This window comes from Pleuronectes platessa, chromosome 21, assembly GCF_947347685.1.
Source record: "Pleuronectes platessa chromosome 21, fPlePla1.1, whole genome shotgun sequence".
Taxonomy (NCBI): Eukaryota; Metazoa; Chordata; class Actinopteri; order Pleuronectiformes; family Pleuronectidae; genus Pleuronectes; species Pleuronectes platessa.
The window spans coordinates 15,735,425-15,760,087 of NC_070646.1; the positions used below are offsets into that span (position 1 = coordinate 15,735,425).

At 41.3% G+C, this 24,663-nt stretch overlaps 1 protein-coding gene across 2 annotated transcripts in view; it reads left to right on the forward strand.

Annotated features, from left to right (window-relative positions):
• Positions 1-5,637: 5,637 nt before the first annotated feature.
• radil2b (Ras association and DIL domains 2b) overlaps positions 5,638-24,663 on the forward strand; it is a 28,466-nt gene continuing 9,440 nt past the window's right edge. For both annotated transcript variants that reach the window (XM_053414424.1, XM_053414425.1), the window contains exons 1-11: positions 5,638-6,213; positions 7,772-7,974; positions 8,945-9,119; positions 10,875-11,107; positions 12,065-12,516; positions 15,430-15,726; positions 15,893-16,297; positions 17,377-17,414; positions 18,060-18,286; positions 18,611-18,723; positions 23,938-24,202. In XM_053414424.1, coding sequence (XP_053270399.1) covers positions 6,098-6,213; positions 7,772-7,974; positions 8,945-9,119; positions 10,875-11,107; positions 12,065-12,516; positions 15,430-15,726; positions 15,893-16,297; positions 17,377-17,414; positions 18,060-18,286; positions 18,611-18,723; positions 23,938-24,202 — 2,524 coding nt within the window. In that variant the 5' untranslated portion in view covers positions 5,638-6,097. The remainder of the gene's footprint in view (positions 6,214-7,771; positions 7,975-8,944; positions 9,120-10,874; positions 11,108-12,064; positions 12,517-15,429; positions 15,727-15,892; positions 16,298-17,376; positions 17,415-18,059; positions 18,287-18,610; positions 18,724-23,937; positions 24,203-24,663) is intronic.

The window sequence follows — 24,663 nt, forward strand, 5'->3', positions numbered from 1 at the left end:
GAAAGTACAACTGAGATGGCCTGTGCTTGGAGCAGGATGAAATGTAAACTTTGTCGTAGAACAAAAGCAAAGATATCATCGTAAAGGTAAACATATTAGCGTTTTTTTTTTTTTAACCATGAATAAAAAAAATATTGAAACTGAAACACACATATCTCGACATAAATATCATCAAAACATATTTTTATTAAGAAACTTTGCTTAAATGTAGCGTTTTCCACCAGGAATACAGCAAAATCTGCCATCTTGCTCTATCAGAGCGCTGCGGAGGTCCGAAAATGTAGCGCTAAAAATTCGTATGATTCTTTACGAAAATGTGGACATAACTTTTAGTACGATATCTTACGAACCGTTTCATGAGACAACGTTGATGCGTGAAGATTGCCGGTCAAGCTCAGCAAAGAATGTAGATAGCGGTGGTACAGTTGATATGCGCAAGAACTCTTTATCGATCTGAAAAACATCAACAATGCACTTATCACTCACCTAAGTCAGCTAAGAAGGTCAAGTTGAGACGTTTCGGGTACCACCAAACCCCATTTCTAGCCCCCCACCCTTTTCTATGCCACATGCAAGTTTTGAATAAGAGATGGTGTAGCAAACATGTCTTTCCATGTATGTACGTGTAAACCCAGGAAAATACTTGTTGCCCTTGTAGGGCTCGAACCACATGACTTAACCACGTTACGGAGAAAAGGTGAAGGACATCAGAACGCGTGGATCTCCCGGTGCTGTATGAAAACGACTACGATGGTGCTTGTTCAAAACACACAAAAGTATAAAGAGGTGCTAAGAAAGAAGGTGTATTTTGATAATTATAAAAAAAAACTGTAATTATTATTTTGTACAATACTGTTATTTCTGAATCCACTATCAAAACGTGCATGTGTATAAGATTCTACTTCTGGCTCTTTAATTTCAATGTTGGCTCAAAGACTTACAGTGTAAGTTTAAGACATCACACAATCAAATATATTTCTCAAGGTATTTGTTATTGTTCAACACATAACTGTGTGTACCTGTCACGAAGGAAATAAAGTGAGCATTCAAACAATTCCCCATTGCTAAATTAGACTGTATGCCTTTTGTATACAGTGCCTTGCATAAGTATTCACCCCCCTTGGACTTTTTCCCATTATGTACTGTTACTAACTGGAATTCAAATAGACTTAAATAAACTTTTTCCCGTTTGATCAACAAAACATGCATAGTACTTTGGAGGTGCAAAATAAATTTTATTGTGACACAAACAATAATGAGAACAAAAAAGTTGACATCTGTTGGGTGCATAAGTATTCACCCCCCTGTGTCAATACTTGGTAGAACCCCCTTTCGCTGCAATTACAGCTGCAAGTCTTTTGGGGTATGTCTCTACCAGCTTTGCACATCTAGAGATGGAAAGGTTTGTCCATTCTTCTTGGCAAAAAAGATGAAGCTCAGTCAGATTGGATGGAGATCGTCTGTGAACCGCAATCTTCAAATCTTGCCATAGATTCTCTATTGCATCGGTTTCCAAACTGGGGTACATGTACCCCCAGGGGTACGCGAAGTGGTTCAGGGGGTACGCGGGGAGAACATTTTATTTGCTTACATTTTATTCCCTTACATTTTCAAACTGATCTATAAATAATCATGCAATATTAGATAGTCTGAATAGCCAAGTCGCTTGCCAAAAATACTGTTGTATACACATATTCAGCTAAATAATTTCGTCAATGACATTTTTTGTCATCAACGTTATTCTGTTGCGTTCACTGCCAACACTGCGAAGCTACACGTCTCCATGAGCGCCTGAGGAGTATACTGCTCTTCTTCAAGTAGGAGGACGGAATATCTGAGTTGCCTGGAATGCAGCACAGTGAGGATGCTAGCAGCTCAAGGAAGCAGCCCGTAGCTATACTCTTAAGCCCGCTGAGAAAGCAGCAGCTAGCCGCTGAGAACTAGTTGGATTTGACAGTTCTCGACCTCTCAGTCTGGTTGTTGTCACGTCCTCACTCCTGGAACCCCTCACCCTGACCTGGTTCTGTCCGGGGTTCCCTTCCATGTGGACTGAGGGTCCGTGTGGAGCTCCAAAGCTAGCCCCTTCGGACCTGGACAGAGCCGGGTCTCGGTGAGGGGTTCCGGGAGTGAGGGACGTGACAACCCCCTGTTTGAGAGGTCGAGAACCGTCAAATAGAGCTAGCTCTCAGAGGCTAGCTGCTGCTTTCTCAGCTGGGCTTAATAGAGCAGCAGCGCATATTTTCAAGTGTAACCATTGAACGGATCCCGTTTAACTGCCACAAGAGTTGTTCATCTTGTAATAAAGATCTCAATGAGGAAACAGGCTGTGTTTTTTCTATTTCCCCTGCATTTTAATATAGCCTATAAAGAGTGGATTTTTATATAAAAATATTAACGATTAATCAAATATCGAATTGTTAATTCTCCCGACGATCGATTAAGACAATTTAATCGAATGGCCATCCCTAGTCAAAACATTGGCACAGCGGTTAGCTCCCTCGTCAGAATTTCGGGGGGGGGGGGGGGTACGTAGCTGGAGATTGAATGTCTGAAGGGGTACGGCACTGTAAAAAGTTTGGGAACCACTGCTCTATTGGATTGAGGTCTGGGCTTTGACTGGGCCATTTTAAGACATTAACATTCTTTAATCCAAACCATTCCTTTGTAGCTCTGGCTGTATGTCTAGGGTCATTGTCCTGCTGGAAGATGAACCTCCGCCCCAGTCTCAAGTCTTTTGCAGACTGCATCAGATTTTCTTCAAGGATTTCCCTGTATTTGGCTCCATCCATCTTTCCCTCTATTTTGACCAGTTTCCCTGTACCTGCTGAAGAGAAGCATCCCCACAGCATGATGCTACCACCACCATGTTTCACTGTTGGGATGGTGTGCTCAGGGTGATGGGCAGTGTTGGGTTTTCGCCACACATAGCGTTTTGCAATGAGGCCAAAAAGTTCAATTTTGGTCTCATCTGACCAGAGCACCTTCTTCCACATGTTTGCTGTGTCTCCCACATGGCTTCTGGCAAACTCCAAACGGGATTTTTTATGGATCCCTTTCAACAATGGCTTTCTTCTTGCCACTCTTCCATAAAGGCCAGATTTGTGGAGTAGACGACTAATAGTTGTCCTGTGGACAGATTCTCCCACCTCAGCTGTGGATCTCTGCAACTCCTCCAGAGTAACCATGGGCCTCCTGGTTGCTTCTGATTAATTTTCTCCTTGTCCGACTCTTCAGTTTGGGTGGACGGCCTCCTCTTGGTAGGTTTGCGGTTGTGCCATATTCTTTCCATTTTCTTATGATGGATTTTATGGTGCTCAGAGAGATGTTCAAAGCTCTGGATATTTTTTTATAACCTAACCCTGCTTCATATTTCTCCACAACTTTATCCCTGACCTGTTTGGTGAGCTCCTTGGTCTTCATGATGCTGTTTGTTCAGTAATGATCTCCAACAAACTCTGAGTCCGTCACAGAACAGGTGTATTTATACTGAGATTAAATTGCAGACAGGTGGACCCTATTTACTAATTATGTGACTTGCAAATGTGACTTGTGAATGCAATTGGTCGCACCAGATCTTTGTTAGGGGTTTCACAGTAAAGGGGGTGAATACATATCCACTCAACACTTTTCAGATTTTTATTTGTAAATAATTGTGAAATCCATGTAATATTTCCCCCCCACTTCCAAATGATGCACTATTTTGTGTTGGTCCATTACATAAACTCACGATGAAATCATTTTTAATCTGTGGTTATACCATGACAAAAAGTAGAAAAGTCCAAAGGGGGTGAATACTTATGCAAGGCACTGTATATTGACAGTCCAAAGCTTGAGGATATTTGCTGTTTCGCCCTTGTGACCAGAGGCGAAACAACCGGGAGTATCACACCAGCACGCGTACGGCAACATCTCCCACTAATGTTGTGATCCTGTGCTCGTAGGAAGCGACCATGGCATTCATCTTCCTCCATTTAATTCTATTTGTCTTCTCTTTTTTTTTCTGTTTTGTTTTCCGACAGGCCTTTTATTTCGGTTGTATACCTCAACCTTTCTTGATAACCTTTAAAATGCAAGGATGCTATGCCCCCTCTATGTGGGTGGGGATTTTTTTTTTTTTTAAAGAGAGAGAAAAATACATTACCTGTTAAACATCCACTGTTCAAATCCTTCTACCTGAAGGCAATGAGAAGCCCTTTAGGTGACCCATTTTTGTAACTAAAATGAGAATGTCTCGATGGTTTGTGTGAGATGACGTGGGGGGGGGGGGGGGGGGGGGGGGGAATAGAGGAAAACACTGAGACTCACTCCAATAATGTCAGCATGTGTGTGACAGAGACAACAGTGAATTATTTTCAGTGACTAAAGTATTTTCTGCAAAACCTGAACTACAGTAGTTAAAGAAGAACTAGGTCTCTAAGTGTTTTCTTTGTATGCAGCGTATAAAGCAGAGAGAGCATTGTCTAATTGGAAATTTGTGATCGTTTTCTTCGGTACCACTCCAACACGTGTTCAGGAAATAGTTGTTTACAATGCAGGACTAGGCCGTCCCCTTTCAGAAAATACTTCCATTCATCCTGAGCAACAAGGGCTCCAACAGGTAGATCCTTCTCTGGCCAACCTATCCCAGAATTCATTGCACTCCAGTTACTAACGTACTCAAAGAGATAATGGCGACGGCAATTATTGAGACCAAAATGTCTGATGCCTACATCGTCTCGATAAAACGTTCTTGGAGTGTCCAATTGCATCTCTGTTGCTAGGAAACAGCGATATGAGGGTGGGACAAGCTGGCGACATGAATCATGGAAACTCTTCGTAGACCAGAGCCTCATTTCAGATAATCCTTTCAAGTCTATGCGGACCATGAAGGCCGAAGGATGCAACCTCTGAATTGAGACACAGCGTCTTTATAGCTAAAACACTTAGCATTAATACTGGAGCAGCACCACTAGAGGTCCCTCATGCACAAATGGCTCCCTAAAACCAGAAAGAGGAAGAGGCTCTGCTCTTTGAGGTTCACACAAATTAAAATTGACCTCGGTGAAATCAACAAAACAGGTCAATCTGAGGAGGGCTGTTTTAGATGATCCTTGAGGTATTTTGACCAAAAAAGACCCCAAGGAACCATTTCAACTTGCGGTAAAATGGGCATAATATGTCCCCTTTAATATTTTAAATGTTATTGAAATGAAAAGGTTCCCACTCACACTGAATAAGGCTTAGCCCCAAGATACATGGAAACAAACATTGTATTACCAGCAATAACATACACCCATATTTACACACACTGAGGTCAGCCATGTGTGATCACATAATTCCACCACTTGCATGTTGTTTACAAGAAGAGCCGGTCTGAGGGAATCATGTAATCTGACTTGTGATCTGTGCGCAGCCAGAAGATGGAGCCATGCGCGGACGCAGCAGTGTTTGGATCAAGGCGCACAGGAGGAGCGTTTCTCTGTCACGGGGCTGATGCGCATTTGCGCACATTTTATACAGACTGCAGAGTCTTTTTCAATCAGAGCTTCATTCATTGAGCGGGTGATTGGGTTAAAAAGATGAACCGTGCGTCTCTGTGAGGGGTTTTATTTTGAAAGTTCTCGTGTGGGTGGGCGGGCGGGCGTGTGCGCACTTGGCACCAACAAGCAGTTGCGCCGTGGACGTACATCTGGAGAGCGGGTTCGTTGTGAATTTGAAACAGACTGCCTGCATAGACGGTCACGTAGTACAGGTCATCGTGCGTGATCAGATCTCTTTTTCCCAAACTCCTGTCATTCATCTGTGTTTTTTCCATCTCATTCGCCAGCGTGACATATAAGGCTGTGAGTTGTAACTCGACCCGGACTGAAAAGCCTGGCTACAGCAGCTCCAACAGCTGGATGAGGGCGAGAAACATCTGCAGCGTCTGTTCCGGAGTGCGTAAAATGAAGGGACAGCTGGATGGCTTGGTGCCGCCTGCCCTGGATGGAACATCACAGGAATGAGAGTCAGCAGCTCGGGTACATCACGGACTTGTGGGACATGATAGCTCTTTATCTTTGACTTAAAGAGAACAGCTACGGTTTGAACTGAAACACAAGAAGTGGATCAGACAGGGATGAATCAGATGGAGGAACTGAGTTATCTTCCACCAAGAACGACGAGTTTGCCTGCAGCTTCTGCAAAGAGACGGTTCGTCAAGCTGGGCAGGAAGACAAGTGATGGGTCAGAGCAGTGAGTATTAAGCACTTTACACTTATACATGTGTATTTCTCTGAGGACTATTTTAGGTGATATAAATACACGCATTTTCACTTTTTCATTTTCTTCTGCAGAGAAAGGGGTATTCTCTGCCACTCCACTACATCTGTAGAGAATCCAGTGTTTTAATTGGTTAGACCAAAATCATAAAATACAAATGAAGCCACATGTTTTAAATTTTATTTTTAATCTCACACAATAATAAAATACCACAAAGTAATTATTTTAAGCCTCAACTAAAACTTCTGAACCACTGACAATATGTTCCATCATAATCATCATGTCAGTAATAAAGGAACAATAGTTTCACTAATATACTTTATATTTAAAAGTTTAAAAAAAAACACAAAACTTATAAAAATACAACTGAAGCCTCATAGTTTGAATTTCATTGTCAACCCTACACAACTATAAAAATACCACAAGGTACTTAAGTGCTTTTAAGCCTCAACTAAAGCTTTTAAACCACTGACAGTCTGTACATGTACCATTACTCAATCATAATCATCATGCCAATCATAAAGATATACTATATCCAAGTTTAAAAGCTAAAAAGAAAACCACAAAACAAAAACATACAACTGAAACCACATATTTCATTTTAATTTTCAACCCTATAAAAATAAAAAATGCAACAAAGTACTTTAGTTCTAAAGTACCTCAAAATACACAACAACATATTTTACTTAGAACTACTAAATCTCTGATGATCTGCTCATGTGCCAACACTCCATCATACTCATTATCAGTCTGTCATTAAAGAACAATAGTTTAACTAATCATTATTTTTAAGAATTTTATTCAATTTTTGTTTAACACCCAAGTGGTTGCATAACTGCAGCGAACCCTTGAACCACAGTGTTAAGAAGCTTATAAGATTTGTTTGAGTTAACAAGACTTCATTATTTCCTCAATGTTCTGTGGGTAGCTGGTGGATGCATTGTGAAGGAGACTGGACATTGTTGTGTTTGGGACAAACATGTATGTATGCTCAGTATTAACTGTGTTTTAGCATGATGTTAGAACTTTGTGATTTCTAAGACCTGCATATTAAAAAAAAAAAAAATAGATGTGTATCTGTAAAAGGGGTAAGTAAAAAACTTGTCTCTCACTTTCCAAGTTAAATGTTTTTTCAAAATAGGAAAAATAACATGAAAACTGAAGTTTGTTTTAATTACGTTAAAAAAGCAGATCTATTGTTTTGCATCAAATGTCATGTGGAAATCAGGCATGTGGCCCAAAAAAACAGAACGGATGAATGGAACTCTTCTCATTTTGATCACTTTGCTTTACTCTTAATTCTCTTCATGTCGTTCATTTTTCTCTCCTTTTTTAACCATTCATTTGCTCCTCCTCCCTCCTGTTCTGAACTTGATGGTAAGAAACTGTTTATCCCAATCACATTTATCTCCCCCTCTATCCTCTCCTCTTCATAAGAATGTCAGAGTCCTAGGTATAAGATCAGCTGGGGTTGAAACCAGTCTCTTGCTCCAGGATCTTGATGGAGGTCTCTTCTTCCCTCTTTGATCAGATCTGCTTCATCCACCGGCAGTTCATCCACCAGCAGGTCAGCTGAGGGCGTGGTCGTCAGACAGCCCAGCAAGAGCCGCATCCGTCGCCATACCAACCGTCTGTCAGGCGTCTTCCTTCGGGCCCCCACCTCCAGCTCAGACTCCATGTTGCTGACGGCGGGTCTCAGGTCATCACTGTCCACCCAGGCCACGAAAGGCAGCAGTACGTCCCCCTGACTTTACTTTTCCCCTTGTATTGTTGTTGGTGCTATGCGTGGCATGTTTCCATCAATAAATCATCAATGTAATATTCATTTTAAGATTGACTTTCAAAGGAGATACCAATTTAACACTGTAAGGTCAGTTTACCAATTACGAAGGAGAAAACAGATGATATCATCAGGGTGTTATCCCCTAAACTTCCACTTTAGAGACTACAAATTTATAACAGAAGTACTGCATTACAAAGTGGAGCAGGGGAGATGTGGGCATTTGACAGGCTCTGACCAAATTATCTCATGAGTTGCATTGTGAGACCAAAAGCCATAATAATTATTTATGTTTTTTAAACTTTCCTTAATGAGAGCCCCAAATTGGAGGTGTGTGTTTGTGTGTGGTCTAGATAGTACTCATGTTGTGGTGACCTAAATCTGTTACACAGTCACAACATTTTGGGTGAAGAAATGCTTTACGGTTAAATTAAGGATAAAGTTAAGGTTAAGGTTAAGGTTAAGGTTAAAGTTAAGGTTAGTGTAAGCTTCAGGCAAGTAGTAACTATGGTTAAGATTAAAATAAGTCTCCAGTAAATCAATGTAAAGTCTTTTGAAATCATGGAGACATGACTATGGGTGATATGATATCTGTAATACTGCATTTCATATTGTGTTAAGGTAAAAGGGGAGACTCATATATTCCATGGTCTGTGTGGTAAATACATATTTGTGTAGCAGTGTGTATACAACTGTCACTCTATATTGTCACAAATTGGTGAATCCTAAAATGGGGATTTTAATGACTTGTGTTTATCTGCAACAATACTGTAACAACTGATGCTGAGTGGATCAGTTGTATTGGTAAACTGATTGTATTTTCCTGTGGATTGATGGTGGATGTCCTTCTGTCATTGTGCCCATGAACCACAACTAAACCCCCTGCATTAACACTGTCCTTTGTGGCCATGTCATGTGATGCAGTGATTTGTGAGGACGCTTTAATTGCGGATGACCCGTCGGAGCTGTCCAATCAGATAACTGCTCCAGGAATCCTGAAGATCTTTGGGAATGAACTCTGTGAAGGAGCTCACTATAAGAGCGTCCTGGCCACCACACACTCCAGCGCAAAGGAGCTAGTCAAAGAGGCCCTTGAACGGTAAGACTGCGTGTATATGTGTGTGTGTGCATCTGCCTGCCATATGGGTCTTTTTTGTACGTGTTTCCTTCTGTGTGTGTACTCAGGATGAGTTATGTGCATGTCCCCTTGCTTCCTTTGCTGCAACAAACTTGTGTATTACATAATTTGTGTGCAAAATGAAGTGATCAGAAAGGTCTTTGATGCACTAAGGTTTGGCTGTTGATGAAAGGTAAAAGCATGTTCATGTTGTTGTGATTATATTGTAGTCGGACAAGGTCGTGTTGACCTGTTTGTTGTAACTGCAGCACAGTGCACGCAGCGTGTGTCTTTGCCAAAGTGTTCATTTGGTAGCTCCGAAAAGGTCGAGAGCAAACCACAGATCTGAGTGAAAGACAGCCAGTCGGGCACAGCTCGGAGACGGCCCCTCTGGAAGGTTGAGCTGATATTTTGGCCAGCAACATAATGGAATGATTAATACAAGTGGTATTCAGCTTGTAGAGGAAAGAGCAAATCATTTCTTCTTTCCCCTCAGTGAAAATTTGAACTGTAACAGTGGCATTCAGCTGTATAAATATTAGAGCACACACGGATAAGCAAACACATTAAGCGCAGGGCGACATTGTGACACTTGTGTGGGGGTTTAATGGAATATCATGATAAGATTTAACTTTGATAAGTATGAAGAAACAACTAGAAACAAACTTTGTGTAGAGGAACCTGCAGATTTTATATTTGCATATTAAAGTGTTAACATTAAAGATGCGTAATCAATGTTTGTCGATTGATAGGGAATAAACAAGGGTTGTGCCAAACCCATTGTTAACTGAATTATCTCTATATTAAAAAAGTTTGGGAGCATGTTGAAACCAAATATATTTGAACATATTACTAATTTACAGACTTTTTCTGTAAGGAGGTGGTGACCAAACTAGAGCTTAAAGAACTGGACTTTCAGTCTATGGGGGCAAAACACAACACCAAAATTAACGCTAATGTTGCTCAATGTGCAAATAGCTTTACTATGTTCACTGTATTAATTTCCAGGAGGGGATAGTACATGTGCTATCAATAGATGAAATAATATACAATGTATTGGTTTGCTTGTAGCGAGCTAAGCAACTTTTGTTTCACGAGAGCCGTGGCCATGCTAAACCTGCCTGTTCCTTTGTCCTGTGTAGATGCTCTGGAGCTAATTCAGAATAAAGACAATATGTCAAACAGGTAGTGATTCTTTAAATGTAGTTGTCAGGACAGAGATCCACATCTGGGCTATGTGTTCCTCTCTCTGTCAGTCGGATGTGCTGAAATAAAAATAATCAATTCATCCAAATTGACCCACGGTCTGGCCCAGTTGTCAGACTTTCTCAGGCCATTAACAATACACATGCCAAGTACAAAACTGATAAAATGAACGGTGTACGAGAAATGCGTGTTGTGTTGAACTGTATGTAATTATAGCAGCCTTAAAATGATAAAAAAATGTCAGTACATGATTTTAAGTCATATAGAAATGCTGAAGTTGATGTCGCTTTTAAGTGATTCTGCTCAGTATCCCTGGGTTTGAAGCTTTTGGCGTATATGTAGATCGCTGTCTCTCTTTGTTGATGGCACCAATTTGTAATTTTCAACACAATGTAGAGTTGACTTGGTTTTTTAACAGTGATTTAAAAAGGAAGAAACTTAAAGTTGAGACAATTGGTGTTCATTAACTAAAATATGTCAACCATTTTTTTCCATTTTGATGATTATATCCAACCCAACTACGTCTCACAGGTATGGCCTGAGCAAGGAGGAGGCCGAGTCCTACGTTCTCTGTGACACCATTGGCTCCATCGGAGGGAACCAGTGGAGAACCGAAGGGTTTAGAGTCGTCGGCGACCACGAGAAGCCCCTCCTCCTGCAGTCACTGTGGAAACCAAGAGAAGGCCTGGCAAGACGGTTCGAAATCCAGAGGAGGAGCCTGGTAGAGGAAAAGACATCTAAAGACAAAGACACCATCACTGCTGGTACAGTGTCTGACTTTAGCGTTAAGGTGCTCTAGGGACAGATCATTTCACAGTGCACCACATCCTGATTGAGGTTGTCTGTAGTCCTTGAAAATGGGCTTGTACCATTAAATACCACACAGTCTTAAATCCAGTTCTCACAGTCAAAATGTGTTTTTTTGGCACACACTTAATCTGCCAAGCCACACAGACCAAACTACATTTTAATAAGTCTGCAGTTACTTTTTATTCACTCTTTTCAATTTCTGCTACAAAGTTGGACTCATATTTCATTCTTACTGCCATAACAATGTCAAAGAAACTTTTACGTGAGGCACCCTAGGATTTAAATAGTGTTGTTCCAGCTACACACCCTATCTTTAATACTATAAACGCTTTACATGGGAAAATATCCTGTCCACTGATGTTTACCTAGCATGATGCAACAGAAAAGTGACCCCATCAATTTTCCATAGACGCTTGAAACAAACACTGCATGGCACTGCAAATGCAAATGTGCAGGGCGGAGACCACTTTCTGTCATTTCAGCTATCGTCTCCGCTGCAGACCCTGGCTGTGGTTGACACAGCTGTGGTCACGGTGTAAGTGTGTGTCCTGTTTTGTGCTCTGATTTTATGAATGACGCAACTTGTGATAGTCGTCTATCGGTGCCAGCTTGTGAATTCCTGCTGTGTGGGTGATTTTTTCTTCTTTTTCCACGAGCTCTGTCTTTCTTTCCACTGAGGTCTGTTTCCTGTGTGGGGCTTCTCTGTGTTGACTCTGGCATAAACACATGATGTACAAACGAGCGAACACACACAGACTCACAAAAACAGACCTCACCTTACTTCGGGAACAAAAAACGGGTGTTGCCCTATCGCCAAATCCATTACCCCCGTGATTAATGTATTTATATAGCAGTTCAATTAGCACATAGTTCCAACACCAATCCCATGTGTTTATCCCTCTCCCTGTTAGGTATAAATGCCCAGGCTCGAAAGCTGCAGAAGAGCCGCTCCCGAGTGACCTCCACCCTCGTAGACAGGAATATGGATCGAAGTCACACGCTGTGGCGGAGCAAAAGCGAAATGGACCTGTTAGACTCTGATACCAAGACGAAACAGGAGTCAGATCAGGATAAATGTGTGAAGGATCGAAGCGAATGCCTGAATCAAGCCTTACTGCAGTGCTATGAGCGCCCCAAAACAAGCACGCAACAGAATCACACTCACAGCCTCGCAGTTCCCTCCGAGGGGTCGCAGGGAACAACAGAGACCCTCTGTCCGACGAGGCCGAGAGGCGAGCGGGAAGGAGAGGAGTCGGAGAGGGAGGAGACGGAGAGCAGCGACGACAACACTACACAGTACTCCATTCACCCTCCTCACGACTGTCCATACCTGCTACTGCTGCAGGGCTGCAGCCCCGCACAGGTAGCTCATTCAGACACACTCCACAATCCACTGTTTACCAAACCCATCCCCCCAAACCCTGATTCTCATAACTTAGAAAACATATCACGACTCTCAAGTTCTGACTTACTCTATATGTTGAATTGTTGTACACAAGACTGTAGTGGGAGCAATAGTCTATAGGGGGTGGTGCTTTTTGAAAGCTTCTCCGGAGCCACAAACTCAACAGTAAAATTAATAGGAATAGATTAAATGTTATTTCAATATAGTGTAATGAAAACTTAGGTTAACAAGCTTTCTGTCAGCAGTAGTTACCACTTCTTCCAAACCCAGGTAGCACATCATTAACTAACTATATCTTAAAGCTAGGGTTGCTAATCCTGGAAAGGGCAACGAGAGCTGACTACACTACACTACAAAAAAGGGAACTGATACATCCAAACCCCCCCATCGGCCCTCTCATCAAGGCTACGCCAGCCAAACACTAAGTCCACCGATGAAGCCAACCACTCTGTAACTCGCTCACTAACGTCTGGCAATCACTGGTTCTGCGCAGGGAGAACACATGTAGGGTGAATGCAGGCAGGCAGGTACGTCAGTGACAGGTACCACAGCCAGTCATTTCATACGGTCTGAATGAGATGGCCACAGACACCATCTTTTGTTAATTAATATTGTTTGCAAAATTATCATCCATTTAATCTTGTCATGCTATCTTTGTTTTTTTATATGGATCATCAACAGTGAGCAAGTTTACAGTTTAAGTAGCTTAAGTAGAGCTAACAATCTCAGCTACCGTTTCAGCAGGAAATTTGACAATCAACAGCACAAACATGAGAGGCCCACTTTTATTCCTCTGTAAAAAGGCTGCGTGATTGGAGCCAGATTTGAGACGATTTATGAGACACAGAGGTAATCTTAGTGTAGGATACTCGTTGAGTGGTCGGATGAATTTCCGATATGTCATAAATTTTGGACGGCTGTTGTCAGGCTCTTGCAGTGTTGAGGCATAGACAAGAGCCGATTCCCTAAATTCTGCACTTTCTTCCTCACTCAACTTTGCGAAATGGCAAAACCCAAAGAAATCAATCACTCAGCAAGAACGAAAAAGAAGGAGATGAAGGGGTTCTCGCGGCACAATAATCACAGTGTAGGTATATACAGCAGCCTCAAACTTAGTCTGCTTTCTTTCTGCAAAATAGCCAAACCAAAATGTCAAGCCATCACAGAATGGCTTATATGAGCAAGGCCGCATGTTTTCGCCTTGTTAGCATTGTTAGCAAACAATCTTCATCTTCTTCTTTGACAAAAAATACTTTCCTAGCTGGTCCGGTGAAGCCGCCGCAACGTACAGTGAGCATTCAGGTTGTGTCAGACAATGGGATTGCACAGTGCGAGCACATAAATCGTGAGCTTTGGCTTCACATCTCAAAGGATTCAATGGCGAGTAAACCAGACAAGTTTAAGATCCGTTGGAAAATAATAATTAAAATTTATAGTCAAATTTACAAAAAAAATTATGTAAAGTGCAAGCGGTGTGTGAGAACAGAAATGTCCCCATTCCGCCTCATAAATACTGCAAAAGGTTCACACAACAGATTAAGTGAGTTATTCCCTTAGATCACTTTTCTGCATCATGTGTCAGACCTGCAGCTCTAAAAGCCTGTTTTCGTGTTAAGAGAGAGACTGAAGGAAGAATAATTGTGCAATTGTTCACAAACTGTATGTGGAAAGAAACTGTGTTGACACACTGATCAGGAAGCAGAAAAATAAAAAAAACAATGTGTCTCTCCTTCCTGGTTTTTAATACACATGGGGAAATACCCAGAGGTTAAGTCTCATGTAGTCCTGTGCCTGACATTTATTTTCCCTAAACAAAGGTGAATTAATTCAGTTGGTTAAATATATCCTGTTTGAAATGAAAGGTCACAAGGAGAAGGTTAAACACAATAATCCCTTCACATTGTGCTCGCCACTCACTGCGATTAATAAAACAGTGTTTGTCTAATCAGGCTTGGATCAAGACTATAATTCTAAGTCCTCAATGTTATCAGACCGCTTAGCTTTCACTGAGGTTCTGTTGTTATGTAGCCGCTTTTTGAAGTAATAAATGTCAGGACCATATTTAATCTTTTCTTTCTTACTCTTAGTCTTATGTAACAAAATATTGATTCAGTCTCACTCACACTAAATGTTCTTTTCCCACAGTCACATCAACCCGGATAGCAAATTCAGGTTGAAGTAACAATTCAAAATTCCATTGAAAAGACGGTTTAATAATTTCAATAATTTCCAAATTTAGGATCAATAAAGCACTATATATCTTATCTATCTATCTATCTATCTATCTATCTATCTATCTATCTATCCATCTATCTATCTATCGAACATTTAAATTAAATTACATAGTAATTAACATAACTATTAAATGGGCAATCGAATATAGGAAATATGTATATGTATTAAACTGTAAATTAAATAAAATAACACAACTATACTTTGCTTGTAGAGCATACAATAGTAATGAGATTACCTTGTGATTTCATAGAAATTTAAATAACTTCAAATTAAGATCTATTTAATAAGTAATGAACCTGCAGTGTCTGTATTGAACTGAGTTACAATGTTCAGCTTTTGCTTGTGGCCCCCTATGTGTAAATTATGGCCTGTCCATGGCCCCTGATTTAGATCCTCCCCAAATCGTAGATCCGCCACTGCAATCTACCAAACAATTTGCAACAGGAGGCAAACTGTCAAGACAGAAAGTTGACGCAGCAAATTCATATAAAAAAACGTGTGCAAGTATCACTGCTGAGAAGCGAATGCTACCTTATTAACAATACATTGGGAAAGAACGTGAAAATGGTTGTCTGCCCATTTCACTCAGATATTTTCAGATGGTATGATGACTTGTAATTTTTTTACCCCACTCAGGACTTTGTCATCTACCTACTTGCGGGGACAAACATTTTAATTGGACGGCAAAGTGATCAGGAAGATGGGTCAAAGGATGACATCCTCCTGTTTGCCACCGATCTCCTTTCGAGACACTGCTATTTATGCCGCCATAGCGTTGGGGGTGCCACTGTCCTCTGCCCTTGTCAGGATGCTGTGGTCACCTGGAATGGTGAAGTGCTCAAAGAGGAAGTACAGCTTAGTCCTGGTGATGTCATCGGGCTAGGACAATGCTACCTGTTTCTTTTCAAAGATCCCTCAGCTTCGCTGCACAAGGTAAAACCCCAGTCTGACCCGACAATGAGTGTAAGTTGTACAATGAAAAGTATCCTCTGTATCTTTATATCAAATATCTGACAGATTTGTTTCTGTCCTGAAGCTGCTGATGTTTGTATTTTGAACGTGATGTTGTTCAAATATCTTTTCTCTGTTTAAAATGAAGGAAGTGAACGGGGCTGCACCGGAGCCCAGCTTGTCTGCTGTCCCCTGGATGCTGACCCACAACACCTCAACAAACCATACTACAGAAATGAACCTCTGCAATATCTGCACCTCGACCTGTACCAACCCCCACAGCACGAGCAGCAAACTGGCCCTGAGCAGTGGTCCTCCATTTTTAAAATCACCTGAAGGCCACAGCCTGACTCTGACCTACGAGACTGAGGACGAGGATTGCATTGTCATGGAGATAGTTGCTATGGGCGGGGCTGGAGTTGAAGACCGACCGCCGCTGACTGCAGCGTTTCTGCTGTGCATGTGCATTCAACACTCAACAACATGTCTTCATAACTCAGACCTCCGCAGGCTCCTGCTGCTCATTGCCAGTGAAGTTCAGAGTGCCGTGTGGGTGAGTTGTGGTTAAAGAGATGATACAAGCAATTATTATTATATTAATAATATTTAACGTTAGCCGGTGGTGCATGGGGGACCACCTGCTTTTGATTAGAGGGTGTTCACTTTTCCAAATATACATAAATGACATGATATAGAGGTAATGAAACACTGGGAACCCATACATTTAGATTTCTTAATTCATTTGATTATTAGTGGGATTTTCAGCACTAATGTATTCCATTAAAGAATAGTCTAATAATTTAGTTCACAGCTAAAAAAACCTATATAAGTGCAGTATCAATGTATTGTTTTTATACCAGCAAGTGCTAATAGTGAGTCACTTTGGCCCAACCCATGCAATTATCAACTCATCCTGCATTTCATTCAGATTTATCAATCATTTTAGTGTCTGTTAGCTTGGTGTTTTAACATGTCATATAAAAGCTCTGAGAAACACACTGTACACCTCAGCTCGCCCAGTGGCTGCTGGTGGGTGAGTTAACTAGCTGGACTACTGTTTGCAAACACATTCGCCACAACAAGTTGTTGGTGAGGTGATGATTTGTTGGGTTTAAAGCTTTTTAAAATACCCCAAAACAGATGAAAAAAAAAACACACAGCATTATTTAAAGATAGGGTTGGTAATCTTGGATGAACTAGCATGAGCAGGCTGCACTTTGAAAAAAAGCCACCAATACATCCCACCCCTTCCCATTAACCCTCTTGCCAAAGCTAAGCCCACAAAATGCATGAACATGTCCTGATTGACAACAGCTAAACCTTTTCTGTGACTTGTCTTCTAACTTCTGGCTATCATCAGGCTATCATGTTTGTTACAGTCCTACAAGTGCTACAGACACAGAATTGTCGATTGTCAAGTCTGTCGTGATTTTTTTTTTGTTATGGACATATTAAAGTATAGTGGTGATATTTTTTATTCTTGGCGACCTCCCTTTTGTGGTCTACTCTTTACAGCACTCTTTATATCTTTCGTCTCAACTTCCCTCTTCTTATCATCTTTATTAAAATAATATTTTTTATGGACTATCACACACCTCTATTCTGACTGTGCCTTGACTTGTTGTCCTGCAGGAGCACACTAAGGATCTAGCTGCAGATCAACCTGAAGTGTAAGTACACCTTACTCTTTTTCTTCAACAATCACTTGCAGCTCTTAAGGCCGAATTATAGTCGGGTTGCACGCACGCACGCATGCACGCAAGACACGCAACACGCCCCTTTCGTGCCCTCTGTGGGCTTGCGTGTGTCCGCCAATTTTTCTAACTACACGACAAAACGACGCGAGCCTCACGCAGCCCGCAAGGCTTGTGATTGTTCTGCTTACTACATCCCGTCCGGAGTCTAGTTTCCGGTTTCAAGCCCCACAATACGCGGAAATCACGGAAGATTTAGAAGAACGAATATGGACCAAATAGAAGAGCACTTGGCAGAAGAGATCCGAAAGTATGACCACTTGTATAACCCGTCACTGACTGGCCGATTTGTCCGGCAGAAATAGGCTATAACGAGCCGGAGTGGCGATGTAAATAAACAGTCGACGAAGAAGACGTCTCTTCTTTGTGTGTTGTTTTTGAAAAAAAACGTTACTCCGCCTAGGGTTCTGGCGGTGAATTGCGTTGCAACACGCGCAGCACGTTAGAGAAGTATAAACCAAAACGAGTCCGTCGATGCAGCTGCGTGGCCTTCCGCGGTTGCAGTCGCAGGACTATAATTCAGCCTTCATACAACACTACATTCCATATCTAAACTTTTAGTCTCAACGGTGACGGCTCAACCTCAGAGGACCTTCACCCTCTCCGCCTTTTGGAAGTCATCTCAGGACTGCGCCCCCTTGTGGTATGGATGTCCAACAGTCTTGAGCTGCTGCAGTTCATCCAGTATCAGCTGCCTCTTATTCTGGAGTGGAGAGCCAGGAAGGATCAGGGACGGGAGGAGGGCGAGGAGAGGGAAGGAGATAAAACCCATGAGGGGGAGATCACAGGTTGGTCACCTGTTGATCTTTATATGTGAAACAATGATTGTGTTACCATATTAACAAATAAGCTGCAAATGGGCATACTTGGTTGCAGCTGTAAAATAGCTGTTTGGAAGAATTGCTTTTTTCCCCATTTTTCATTTGCATTTTTTTGTATTGCTGAGGATTAAAGACAGACAAATAACATTTAGTTCCCTATCTTCCTCCCTATATGGTTTTGAAATATAACTTACAGTACATGATTTATAAAGATATGCGCAATATTTTAAAATACAACTACATCATTCATAGACATACGTATGTATTTGTGTGTGTGTGTGATCTTTTCAGCCTTGTTGGAGCTTCATCTGTCCTGTGTCCGCTCAGCCAGTGAGGAAACTATGGCTGTTCTGGAGGAGGTCATCATGCTTGCCTTCCAGCAGTGTGTTTACTACATTACCAAGGTGAGAAGATGACATCCTCTATGGAGGTGTGTGTATGTGTGTTCATTAATTAGAGTAATTTGCAACATGAGACCTTTATGGGAAACCACTGATATATGGTGATAACATGGTTTTCAAAGTGATATTGTGTATATTTTACTAGAGGTGGAAAAGGAACACACAGTCCATACTCATGTAGAAGAGCAGTTGATTCAACTTCTTACTTGATTTAAAGTACTGTATAAAAGTACAGGTTCTGAGTACAGTAACAAAGTATTTGTAAGAGGATTTTCCAGGATTTTTCTCCAACACTTGCTGGCTAAAGGAGAAGCATGTAGCCAGGCCCCATCTAGTCCACTCACTGATTATGATGTCGTTTAAGAAAGGAAAATAATTAAAGACAGGCTGAGAATAAAGACCCTAGTTAGCTGCTCTGGCAGCTTTCTAATAGAAGGACCAGCCACACTGCCAGACCACACTGGGGGCTTTATAACATGGGAGAGACAGGACACTAAGGTCCTTTGTATATGTGTGTGTGTGTGTGTGTGTGTGTGTGTGTGTGTGTGTGTGTTTTTTGAAAGAGGATGAAGGAAACGAGTATTGCCAAGGAAGACTTGCATAGCAACCTCAAATGTTTTGGTTGCTCCACCGTGACGAGAAATGAGTTGTATGAATGAAGTACAAGACGTGTTTTACTTTATAACTCTGTCACACAAGATACTAAAAGATCTTAAGATGGGGTCAATTCAAGCAAACGGTTCCCAACCAGTACAAGGCTGCACAAGGAACTATCTCAGAGCTCCACTAATACTAACAGGGAGTAAAGGACTTACTTTGCACCTCCTAAGTACAGGTATTTTTTTTCTGTTTCAGCTCTACCTACTAATTTCACAAACGTCTATCTACATGTGGAAAGTATATCTTGTGAACCATTTATCTCATAGACTTCCCACTGTATAGTCGATTGTGGATTGGTTAAAGGGATAGTTCACCCAAAAATTTTTTTTTTTTGCTTCTGGTACGATACTTCAACATTTCCCATCATGCAACAGTTATGAGGCGTAATTCTCCTTCTGATCTTATTTGTGTTGTTATGGTCATAAAGGTAGCAATATAAAAATAAGACAAGTTCATAACCAGTTAAAAACTCCTTGTAGGGGTTTAAGGAGAGGTTTACTGTATTTAAAAGATCTGTGGAGGCAAATAGCAAAGCTCAAAAAGCGGAATTTGATTGTGCAAATTTTACAATGTTTTCTCACAGACCATACTTGGAAGAAGAGAAATGGTATTTCACCATTGCAACCACAGATTCCAGTTGTGTGCAGTTTCGCAGAAGCACCACACCCACTGTATGGAATTGTGCTCGGAAAGTTTCTAACAAATTTCCAGTGGCTGTGGGTAAAGAAACTGTCAGAAAATACTAATCAGAGGAGACTTAACCGTTTATGTATCGTATTGTGTCCACTAAGATTCTCTACTGACCAGCATCCTCCAAACCAACAGGGCCCAATTAATGAGCAGAGGGGCAGAGCAAAGGGAAACCATGTCAAGTATTGAGCCGCATCAGAGATACCATTAACACAGCACTTGTTTGACAGAAGCAGCAGCCAAGGCAAGGTCTCAGATCTCCTGGAATTCAGATGTGCCTTTCCCCACGCAGGAAGAAAGTCGGCGATACAACATTGTATCTCCAAAGAGGAAACTATATGAATTCCCAAATAGTTGAGACGGCCCTTTTTTTTGTTCAGCGCAGAAGGATGTGGTTATCTAACTACCTGCTCTCAGACAGCATATGTTTCTCTCCACATTTCTGCCAGTTGAACCTAATGAATTCCAGATGTGGTCGGTCTGTAAATCCATAAATAATCCAGAAACATAACAAAAGTATGGCCATGAGGTTTTAACATGCGGGCTCCAATTTGAATTTTATGTTCAATTGGACATGTTGCATTAAAATCTCTATTCCCTGGTACGGGCAACACAGGAGTTCACAGATTTGCTCCTCCACCCGTAATTCAGGGAGGTATCGGCTGACTACCAGGATCAGTACGATGGAAATTTAAATATGTCTTTTTATGTGATAAGCCTCTCTCATAATCTGTTTGCTTTGTGAATAAATTTAATTAATAATTTTAATATAATAATTGAATAGCTTTCGTGTACGTAGTTTGTAAACTTTGACTCGAAAGGCTGAAGAAGGAGGCAAAATCATTTCTGTGTCAAATTCAAAAGTGAACTGAATATGAAAGGGTTACTTCATGATGGACATTTTCACCAGATGATGGCGCTAGATAAAAAGTCACTCTTATTTGAGAATCACTCAAATAACTTGAGGTAATGGAGTGCAGGATGGAACAGAACAAAAGGACAGTTTAAAGTTTGAGAGCTGTTTAGAGAGACTAATCTGTTTAAGTTCATACAATGACATCGTATTTACTCTCTGTCGAACATGTCCTTCTCTGCCTGCAGCTGAAGTGAACTACAAATCAGTATTGATAGCTGAGGTGGGTGTCCACTCAGATTCCCTTCTGACCAGCATCCTCCGAACCAACAGGGCCCAGTTAATGAGCACAGGGCCAGAGCAAAGGGAAACCATGTCAAGTATTGAGCCACTTCAGCACAGTGGCTGTTTAGCTACTAGCTACCAGTAGTTTTGCTATTATTGTACTTGTAAAACTATAATTAATAGTGTCCTGCTTTAGTTGTAATTCTTAAATAGAGCTCAACAGTGTGGTTCTAGAAGTAAAAATCCCATTCATCTTCTTAAGAGATTATCAGCCATGAACCGTCCAAGTAGTCTTAGCACATGATATGAGATGTTATATGCTCCTGTAGAAGCCACAGGTCTGTATAAATTGCATTTTCTTTGTGATGTCACCTACTACACTAACCACAATCCTAAAGGGATGTGTAGTTCCTTTCCTCTATAAGTATGTGAACAGTCTTGTACCTTTAGCCTTTTTACGTTATCCAATATTTGTTTGCTTAGAATCAAATGTTATGTTATGGCCACGGTCTATCTTGTAGCTGGTCAGCCTGGTTCCAAGCTTAAAACTTTTATGAAATGCCAATGGAGAAAATTATTGAGAAATTATCTCTGGAAGCAGAGTCATTCTAGAACTGTGCGGTCCATTACATACTCTTTAAAAACATAGACTACTTAATGCTTGAACAATCTTAAATAGTCCAATCTAGGCTATAGCTTGACTAGTGCATATGTATGAATATTCTTTCATCGTAATTTAACTGCTTCCTTATTCATGTTATATAACAAACTCAACTTCTAAGATGTTGAATCTTAAAAAAATATTTTCAATCAATCCTATTGGATCCTATGATTCTAACAATTTTACTGTTTTTTGGAAAATTATACATTTCCTTAGATTATAAACCGAGACAAAACAAAACTCAATTTGCTGTATGCACATTTCAACATGTAAAAAGTATTTTCACATGTAGCATTAATCATTATGTGCACCATGGTGCTGACATAGTTCAGTTTCTCTGGGTCATGCCAGTTAATCCAGACCTGCTGTGTCATCTATCATGACTGTCACTTCAGAGGAAGCTCAGACTCACATCTTTCCTGGACTGACAGAACAGAATTTGTAAGGAATGTGATCAAATTGCCAGTCTCAAGCTAGGGGGTAGCCTAGCTACTGCCCAGGCGACACTGCAACGCACTCTTATTGTGTGTCGCGGTTTCTGTTGTTCACACTGGCAGCATGTCTCCTGCGGTTCTGCATTCATTTGCAGATTAATATTGAAATTGTGGTAAAAGATCTTTCACTTATCAATTTGATGACGTAAAAATTAGGTGAGAGGTTGAGTCTCGTGAAGAGCAGCGTTCTTTCCACCACTGAACCGTGAACCCTCTTATCTGTCATCATGGGGGTCGAAATGAAAAGCAAGCTGTTCCGCGGCCGTTTCTGCAGCCAGTGTTACCCGAGCGTAAACCTAGTGACTTAAACATGCATCTCTCCATTCGCTTCACAAGATGACACTGATCATTACTTACAGTAGTTTATCGAGATTGATCCACAACAGTTTGTGCAGGGGGCATTTTACTATTCCAAGGTGTGAACGAGAAAGATTCAACAAAGACTGAGGCTAAGTATATTTTGTTCTCCAACTTATCTTTCACAATCCGGCAATAGGGAGTGAAAAATACTTGCTCATTTAGAGATGAAATTTGGATCTAAATTGAAAGTGAAGTGGTAACGTTTTGTAAAATATCTGTTTATTTTGGGGGTTTTCATGTTCGTCCGTCCAACGTGAGTGTAATTGCTGGAGGATGGAAAACAAAAGGCGCCACTGGTGAGCAGCTATTCCATCCGTAGACATGCTGTGATGAATACAGATGCACTTAAACACACTTGTGGTCAGACTGTGTGTTTACTTGTCCATCACAATGAGAGCACAAATAAGCAGACAAAGCAGAGTACACCATTTACTTTTTGAATCTGGGATAATAAATGCTGGGGATGCATGTGGTAATCCCAGAATCCTGCATTATTGAGCAGCCCGGCTGAGCGACATTTTCCAACCAGAAACTCTGCAAAATGATTTGGCTCAATGTTCACCCATTTCCATTGTCTAATGTGTGACGGGAGCTATGGCGGTTGTGTTGTACTGTTCATGTTCAGCCTGCCCCTGGCTGCGGGGCCTTACAGTAAATGTAAACTGAGCAGCTCAGGGTGGATTCCTCCAGAACTCTTCACTCAGCAGTCCTGTTGCAGGGCCATGCCAAGCCCACATGAGCCATATTCAGCTTTTTAGGAATGTGGATCTAAGGCTGGCGCTGGCTTAGGAAGTTTGGTGGGTGTAAGAGGGAGAATGGAACGGAGAGGGGATGTCTGTGTACAATTAGGCTGAACAAAGCCATCGTTGTATGGGCTTGCGTGGAAACCCAGAGAAGACATTTCGCTGAAAGAGAGGAAATGTTATCTCCTTTTATTCCTATGATTGCTTGTTCTATCAAAATAATCGTATATCACCATATGTTGCAGTGTGAGAGGTGGGGATAGACAGATGTCCAGGCCATATGGGTGGTCTGAAATCTGGGTTTGGGGGTGACGTTTTTATCCCAGTGATCAGAGCATTCACCACACAATGTTAACTTTTCCAACCTCAAACTGGTCCACAGGAATTGTCAACATTTTGCGGTTCTACATGGACGAGTGAGTCACCCTTATCTGAACGGTTCCCTTGACGACAACATATCTGTCTTATCAGGTCCTGTACCCCATCCTACCTGGACTTCTGGACTGCAACCCATTCAGAAGGAGTCCTGTCCGGCAGGGGACTTCTGAGAGTGCTCGAGTCCTGGGTAGCAGTGGACTGCAGGTCCCTGCTGAGATCCAGAAAGTTGTGGAAGTCCTCAATGAGACGTGGATGCTACTCGCAGACTGTCAGCTCCATCCAGAGATTTCCTCTCAGCTCATTGGCTACCTCTTCTACTTCATCAATGCATCACTTGTCAACTCACTAATGGAGAGAGGTACCAGTGCATGATAGACTAAATATACAGAATTCAGATAGATTTTGTCAGTTTACTATTATGCTTTTATCTGACACCACCAGCACAGAGATAACAGGAGTGAGGGAGAGAAATGGGGCAGTTATGCTCTCTAGTGGCCACCAAAAGCCATGACAATTCTTACAAGACCTACTCACCTTGATTCTTTGTAACATATGGATGAAGAGTGCATAATAAAACACGAGTAGTGCTGCTGTAGAACCTAAACTAAAATGGTAATAAAAACCAAACCAAGTCAACCATTATCGATTATAAATAATTAAAAAAGCTATAAAATCTTGTGATTATAAGTGTACATTGGCCTGGTGTGTACATGAGCTGTGCATATTTTCTACATACTATACAATGCAGACATGGGGGACTATTTTCAGCAGCAGTTTTATCCACATTTGATGCTCATATGAATATTAACAGCAACAGAG